The sequence below is a fragment of the Gorilla gorilla genome, chromosome 20 (assembly GCF_029281585.2).
Source record: "Gorilla gorilla gorilla isolate KB3781 chromosome 20, NHGRI_mGorGor1-v2.1_pri, whole genome shotgun sequence".
Classification (NCBI taxonomy): Eukaryota; Metazoa; Chordata; class Mammalia; order Primates; family Hominidae; genus Gorilla; species Gorilla gorilla.
Window position 1 is genome coordinate 24257352 of NC_073244.2, and position 8158 is coordinate 24265509.

At 52.0% G+C, this 8158-nt stretch overlaps 1 protein-coding gene across 1 annotated transcript; it reads right to left on the minus strand.

The window, feature by feature from the left end:
• Positions 1-1122: 1122 nt before the first annotated feature.
• INSL3 (insulin like 3) lies at positions 1123-6796 on the minus strand. The gene is made up of 2 exons (XM_055372133.1): positions 6490-6796; positions 1123-1670 (listed from the first exon to the last, which is right to left on the minus strand). Exons 1-2 carry the CDS (start codon positions 6767-6769, stop codon positions 1465-1467), a joined length of 486 nt encoding a protein of 161 aa, XP_055228108.1. The 5' UTR covers positions 6770-6796; the 3' UTR covers positions 1123-1464.
• Between the last annotated feature and the right edge of the window lie 1362 nt (positions 6797-8158).

An 8158-nucleotide genomic window follows, 5' to 3' on the forward strand; every position in this document is an offset into this window, starting at 1 on the left:
TCCCAGCTACTCAGGAGGCTGAGGGCAAAAGAATCGCTTGAACTCGGGAGGCGGAGGTTGCAGTGAGCCGAGATCATGCCACTGCACTCCAGCCTGGGCGACAGAGTGAGACTCAGTCTCCAAAAAAAAAAAAAAAAAAAAAAAAGAGGTGGTTAAAAATGGCTGCTCTGGGGACTGGAGGGAGCTGGGAGGCTGAGACACCATCCTGCAAATCAGGCCTGGATGAGATGGGGCTGCAGGGCTTTCTGACAGGCACATCTGACCTCATTCTGCCCCTGCTCACACAGCCTCTGTGGCTCCCTATTGCCATCAGGGGAGAGTCCCAGCTCCCCTGCTCCACTGGATTGAGTAGTGTCTGGCAAGAATTCATGTCTGAGAATCCATATTCATATTCTGAGAATTCATATTCTGAGAATTCACCTCAGAATATGGGCTTATTTGGAAATAGGGTCTTTGTAGACAGACATGAGGTTATCATGGATTAGGGTGGACCCTAAATCCGATGACTGGGCCAGGCACAGTGGCTCATGCCTGTAATCTCAACACTTTGGGAGGCCGAGGTGGGCGGATCACCTGAGTTCACGAGTTCAAGACCAGCCTGGCCAACATGGTGAAACCCCGTCTCTACTAAAAATGCAAAAATTAGCTGGGTGTGGTGGCGGGTGCCTGTAATCCCAGCTACTTAGGAGACTGAAGTGGGAGGATCACTTCAGCCCAGGAGTTGGAGGCTGCAGTAAGCTATGATTGTGCCACTGCACTCCAGCCTGGGCAACAGAGTGAGACCCTGTCTCAAAAAAAAAAAAAAAAAAAAAGACTAATGTGTTTTGTGATGATCATTTTCAGACATTTGTTTTGTGTCTAATGTCTACCATTCTAAGTCCTCAATGCTAAGGACTCCCATGAGCCTTGGTAGAGACCTTGGTTCAAGTCCTGCACTTACCCTTCCCTGTCTGACCTTGGCAAGCAGCCCTCTCCCTGGGCCTCAGTTTCCCCACTTTGCGTTGCAATGCCTCTCTAGTTATCAAGCTCCTGGAAGTGCCGGTGGGTGCATGGCTGCTGGGGGACAAGCCCACACAGGGACTGACTGAGGCTTGTCCCTTTTTCTAGAGAAAATGCAGGAAGCTGCTTTGGGTCGTTTATTTACTAAGAGACAGCAAGAAGGGGTGTTACACATGCAGGGAGCGGAGCGTCTGGGGCTCCTCTGGAGTGAGGACATTTGGCTGTCAGTGTCCAGCATCTGTGAAAGCGGGAATCCTCCAAGCCAGGGCTAGGGTGTGATTTATTCTGCAGTTGACTCCACAGGCCGCAGGTGTCATTGGCCTGGGGTAGATAGTGAGCACCCCATCCCAGGAGGTAATCAAAGGCCTGCAGACGCGAGACTTTATGGTGCTGTGTGGCCTCAGGAGCTCACCAGACCAGACCCTCTGGGCCTCAGGCCACTCTGAGGCTGCACCCAAGGAGGAATCAGTAGGGACAGAGGGTCAGCAGGTCTTGTTGGGTACAGCCACTGAGGCAGCAGTAGCGTGCAGGGTTGGTGGCAGCTGCACGGTGGTGGCGGTGATGGTGAGAGGTCTGGGGCAGGGGCTGCAGGCCAGTTCCCAGTGTGAGATTACTGTCGGCCACCAGCCCATGGAGCAGATGTCGTCTCTCCAGCCACTGTAGCATCTCACCTGGGGACAGAGTGAAACTCAGCTGGAACGGAAACGACAGAGGACATGCTACCCCATGCTGCATGTGCACGAATCCACACACATCCCACTGAGTAACCCACCAAACACTCATGCATGCAAATAAAAAGTGAGCACTGGCTGGGTGCAGTGGCTTACACCTGTAATCCCAGCACTTTGGGAGGCCGAGGTGGGCGGATCACGAGGTCAGGAGTTTGAGACCATCCTGGCTAACACAGTGAAACCCCTTCTCTACTAAAAAAAAAAAAAAATACAAAAAATTAGCCGGGTGTGGTGGCGGGCGCCTGTAGTCCCAGCTACTCAGGAGGCTGAGGCAGGAGAATGGCATGAACCCAGGAGGCAGAGCTTGCAGTGAGCCGAGATCATGCCACTGCACTCCAGCCTGGGCGACAGAGTGAGACTCTGTCTCAAAAAAAAAAAAAAAAATGAGCACTGGCCGGGCTCAGTGGTTCACGCCTGTAATCCCAGCACTTTGGGAGGCCGAGGTGGGTGGATCACTATCACTTGAGGTCAGGAGTTTGAGATCAGCCTGGCCAACATGGTGAAAACCTGTCTCTACTAAAAAATACAAAAATTAGTCAGGCATGGTGGTGGGCGCCTGTAATCCCAGCTACTGGGGAGGCTGGGGTGGGAGAATCACTTGAACCCAGGAGGTGGAGGTTGCAGGGAGCTGGGATCATGCCATTGCACTCCAGCCTAGGTGACAAGAATGAAACTCCATCTCAAAAAAAAAAAAAAAGCAAGCACTTATTAAGCACCTACTGTACGCCAGGCACCTGGTTAATCCTCTCATCCACTCAACTCATGTCCACACTCACATCCCCAGCTGCGTGGGTCCCCATATGCCACCTGAGTGCCCCATGCCCTGCCCAGGGAGTGTCGGGGATCTTGGAGCTACAGATGGTGTCAGTTTCCCCAACAGGTCCAAGAGTCCATGAGACACCCAGAGCAGGTCAGAGACCCACCCACAGACTCCTCGTGGTACAGAGACATGCAGGGGTGTACCTGTGTCTGTGGGTCCACTTCCTGGTCACCCACGCATGTGTGGTGGACCCACAGACACACACACACCCCTCCGAGGACACACCCTTGCAGACCGCCTCCCCTGGATCCCTAACACCACAAGTGGAGTGGCACACAGAGACATGTGGACACGTGTTAACACATCTGCACAAACTTGTCTTATATCCCTGCACCAGGGCCAGGACTAGGGTACGGACAGGGAGGCACGAAGCCATCAGGATATTTTTTTGAGGCCAGGCACCGTGGCTCACACCTGTCATCCCAGCATTTTGGGAAGCCTAGGTGGGTACCTTGCTTGAGCCCAGGAGTTCATGACCAGCCTTGGCAATACAGCAAAACCTCGTCTCTGCAGAAAATACAAAAATTAGCTGGGCATAGTTCTGCATGCCTGTAGTCCCAGCTACTTGGGAGGCTGAGGTGGGAGGATCGCTTGAGCCTGGGAAGGCAAGGCTGCAGTGACCCGAGATTGTGCCACTGCACTCCAGCCTGAGTGACAGAGCAAGACTGTCTCAAAAGAAAAAAAAAGGACTTATGAAAATTTAGAGGGTTGTTTACGCTCTACCCAATCTGCAGTTTACAATGGACACCAGTGGTTCTCAAACCAGGGTGATTTTGTTTCCAGGGGATACTTGTCTGGGGAAAGTTTTAGATGTCACAACTTGGGTGGGGTGTGAGGCTATTCATGGCATTAGGGGGCAGAAGACAGAGATGTTATCTAACACCCTACAATATACAGGACAGCCCCACTACCATATACATCCCCAAATGTCATCATCAGCTTTTTTTTTTTTTGAGATGGAGTTGCCAAGCTGGAGTGCAGTGGCGTGATCTTGGCTCACTGCAACCTCCACCTCCCGGGTTCAAGTGATTCTCCTGCCTCAGCCTCCTGAGTAGCTGAGACTACAGGTGTGCGCCACAACGCCCGGCTAATTTTTGTACTTTTAGTACAGACGGGGTTTCACCATGTTGGCCAGGATGGTCTCGATCTCTTGACCTCAGATCCGCCTGCCTGGGTCTCCCAAAATGCTGGGATTACAGGCATGAGCCACCGTGCCCAGCCAGCCTTAGCTTTTTTAAATAAAATAGAGATGGGGTCTCCCTATGTTGGCCAGGCTGCTTTTGAACTCCTGGGTTCAAGTGACCCCCACCTCCTCAGCCTTCCAAAGTGTTGGGATTACAGGCATGAGGTCGGGAGTTCAAGACCAGCCTGACCAACATGGAGAAACCCCTTCTCTACTAAAAATACAAAATTAGCCAGGCATGGTGGCACATGCCTATAATCCCTACTACTGGGGAGGCTGAAGCAGGAGAATCGTTTGAACCCGGGAGGCAGAGGTTGTGGTGAGCCGAGATTGCACCATTGCACTCTAGCCTGGGCAACAAGATTGAAACTCCGTCTGAAAAACAAAAAAACAAAAAAACAAACTTGGTGGCCAGGCCTTGTAATCCCAAGCCTTTGGGAGGCTAAGGTAGGCAGACTGCCTGAGCTCAGGAGTTTGAGACCAGCCTAGGCAACATGGTGAAACCCCCATCGCTACTAACAATATAAAAATTGGCCAAACATGGTGACATGTGCCTATAGTCCCAGCTAGTCAGGAGGCTGAGGTGGGCAGATTGCTTGAGCCTTGGAGGCAGAGGTTGCAATGAGCCGAGATCATGCCACTGCACTCCAGCCTGGGTGATAGAGTGAGACCCTGTCTCAAAATATATATATATAATAATAATAATATTAATATTTTTCCTTTTTTCTAGACAAGGGTCTCTGTCTCAGGCTGAGTCTCATATTGCCCAGGTTGGTCTCAAACTCCTGGCCTCAAGTGATCTTCCCTCCTAGCCTCCTGAGTAGCAGGGATTACAGGCATGAGCCACCACGTCCAGCAAGATAAGTATTTTAATGCAATACTTTTAAAATAAAATTTAAAATATTTGTAAAAAGGCCAGGCACAGCGGCTCACGCTTGTAATCCCAACACTTTGGGAGGCTGAGGCGGGCAGATCACCTGAGGTCAGGAGTTCAAGACCAGCCTGGCCCGGGCACAGTGGCTCATGCCTGTAATCCCAGCCCTTTGGGAGGCCGAGGCAGGTGGATCACGAGATCAGGAGATTGAGACCATCCTTGCTAACATGGTGAAACCCCATCTCTACTAAAAATACAAAAAAATTAGCTTGGCGTGGTGGCAGGCGCCTGCAGTCCCAGCTACTCAGGAGGCTGAGGCAGGAGAATGGCGTGAACCCGGGAGGCGGAGCTTGCAGTGAGCCGAGATCACACCACTGCACTCCAGCCTGGGGGACAGAGCGAGACTCAATATCAAAACAAAACAAAACAAAACAAGACCAGACTGGCCAACATGGTGAAACCTGTTGTTTCACCTGTTCACCTGTCTCTACTAAAAATACCAAAAAAAAAAAAATCAGCTGGGCATGGTAGTGGGTGACCTGGGGAGTGGCCTGTAATCCCAGCTACTTGGAAGGCTGAGGCAGGAGAATTGCTTGAACTCAGGAGGCGGAGGTTGCAGTGAGCTGAGATCGTGCCACTGCACTTCAGCCCGGGTGACAGAGCGAGACTCCATCTCAAACAAACAAACAAAATACAGAAATTAGCCAGGTGTGGTGCGTGCCCACAGTCCCAGCTACTCTGGAGGCTGAGGCAGGAAAATTGCTGGAACCCGGGAGGCAGAGGTTGCAGTGAGACGAGATCACGTCACAGCACTCTGGTTTGGGTGACAGAGTGAGGCTATGTCTCAAAATAAATAAATAAAAATAAAATAATAAAATAAAGTAAAATAATTGTGAAAAGCAATACTTTTCAAAAGCAATACTTTTAAATACTTTTAAGGCTGGACACAGTGACTCAGTTGCTAATCCCAACACTTTGGAAGGTCAAGGTGGGAGGATTACTTGAGCTCAGGAGTTTGAGACCAGCCTGGGAAACAGAGTGAGACTCCCTCTCTACGAAAAAGAAAAAAAAAATTAGCCGGGTGTGGTGGCAGCACCTGTATCCCAGCCACTCCGGAGGCTGAGGCAGGAGGATGGTTTGAGCCCAGGAGGTTGAGCCTGCAGTGAGCCGAGATCTCACCACTGCACTCCAGCCTGGGCGTCAGAGTGAGACCCTGTCTCAAAAAACAAACAAACAAACAAAGCAAAATTAAGGCAAAAATTCATGAAGATCAAAATATTGAAATTTTAAGACAGGATCTCACCATGTACTTGCAAGAGCCTACCTCTCCTGCCTCACTCTGTTTCTGGCCCCTCAGGGGACTCATGCTCTGGGGACTTTCTTTTTTTTTTTTTTTGAGACGGAGTTTCACTCTGTCGCCCAGGCTGGAGTGCAATGGCATGATGTCGGCCCACTGCAACCTCTGCCTTCCGGGTTCAAGCGATTCTCCTGCCTTGGACTCCCAAGTAGCTGGGATTACAGATGTGCATCATTACCCCCGGCTAATTTTTTTTAAAATTATTTGTAGTATAGATGGGGGTTTCACCATTTTGGCCAGGCTGGTCTCGAACTCCTGACCTCTGGGGATCCACCCGCCTCAGCCTCCCAAAGTGCTGGGATTGCAGGCGTGAGCCACCGCGCCTGGCTAATGGCTCCGGGGACTTTCACACGCGCGCTCACACACACTCCAGTGCGGACCCACGATCTGTGCACGCAGCCGGCAGGTGAGCCCTGGGCACATGCATGCAAACCTGCCCACCTCCCTGCACGTGTGCATCTGCGCCTGCGTGCACCTGCCCCACCTCGGCTTCCCAGAGCGCTGTCCCTGCCCGTCCCCACTCACGGTCGCCTCCGGCCGCAGGCCTCCTGGCTTCGGTGGACCAGCGGGGGCCCCCGCACACGCGCACCAGCGCGCGTACAAAGTGGTGGCCGCACAACTTCTCACGCATCTCTGGGGTGGGCGCGGGGCCCAACGCGAACACCAGGGCAGGGCCCAGCAGCACCAGCGCCCAGGCGGGCAGACGGGGGTCCATGGTGGTGGGTGGCGCCGGGGCCAAGCAGGGACCCCCTTTATAGGCGCCTGGGCCGTCCCAGCTGGGGGCCTTGGAGAAGGGACAGAACATTCTTCAGGACCGCCCAGGAAAAAGATCAAGGGTGGGGTTAGTGCCAGGGCCTTTCTCCCAGGGCCAGGGCCTTGGATGTACTTCTCCCAGAGGGAGCACTGGGCAACGAGTCTTTCTTTTTTATTTTCTTCTTCTTTTTTTTTTTTTTTTTGAGATGGAGTCTCACTCTGTCACCCAGGTTGGAGTGCAGTGACTTGATCTCGGCTCACTGCAACTTCTGACACCCGGGTTCAAGCGATTCTCCTGCCTCAGCCTCCTGAGTAGCTGGGATTACAGGTGCGCACCAATATGCCTGGCTAATTTTTTTTTTTTTTTTAGTAGAGACTGGGGTTCGCCATGTTGGCCAGGCTGGTCTCCAACTCCTGACCTCAAGCGATCCATCTGCCTCGGCCTCCCAAAGTGCTGGGATTACAGGCATGAGCTGTGCCTGGACTATTATTATTTTTATTATTATTATTGAAACAAAGTCTTGCTCTGTCTTCCGGGCTGGAGTGCAGTGATGCGATCTCGGCTCACTGCAACCTCCACCTCCTGGGTTCAAGTGATTCTCCCACCTCAGCCTCCCAAGTAGCTGGGATGACAGGTGTGAGCCACCACGCCCAGCCACCTATTTTTATTTTTTATTTTTGAGATGAGGTCTTGCTCTGTTACCCTGGCTGGAGTGCAGTGGCACGATATGGGCTCACTGCCACCTCCCTATCCCTGACTCAAGCAATTCTCCCACCTCAGCCTCCTGAGTAGCTGGGACTACAGGCCCATGCCACCACACCTGGCTAATTTTTTGTATTTTTTTGTAGAGATGGGGTTTTGCCATGTTGCCCAGGCTGGTCTCAAACTCCTGGACTCAAGTCATCTTCCCGCCTCAGCCTCCCAAAGTCCTGGGATCACAGGCGAGAGCGACCACACCAGGCTATTTATTCATTTTTGACATAGGATCTCTCTGGGTTGGCCTGTAATGGCAGGATCATAGCTCACTGTAACCTCATTCCCCTTGGCTCAAGCAATCCTTCAGCCTCTGCCTCCTGAGTAGCTGGGACTACAGGCCTGCAATACAATGCCCAGCTAATTTTCAATTTTTTTTTATTTTTATCTTTTTAGACAGAGTCTTACTCTGTCACCCAGGCTGGAGTACAGTGGTGCAATCTCGACTCACTGCAACCTTTGCCTCCTGGGTTCAAGCGATTCTCCTGCCTCAGCCTCCTGAGTAGCTGGGATTACAGGCGCCCACCACCAAGCCTGGCTAATTTTTGTATTTTTAGCAGAGACGGGGTTTCACCATGTTGGCCAGGCTGATCTCAAACTCCTGACCTCAAGTGATCCACCCGCCTCGGCCTCCCAAAGTGCTGGGATTACAGGCGTGCACCAATGCGCCCGGCCATTTTTAATTTT

Coding starts and splice junctions, on each gene's coding strand:
- INSL3 (XM_055372133.1), bottom strand. CDS start 6,769: ATGTTCTGTCCCTTCTCCAAGGCCCCCAGCTGGGACGGCCCAGGCGCC. Junction 1,671..6,489: donor GCCTGCGGCCGGAGGCGACC/GTGAGTGGGGAC, acceptor CTCTGTCCCCAG/GTGAGATGCTACAGTGGCTG.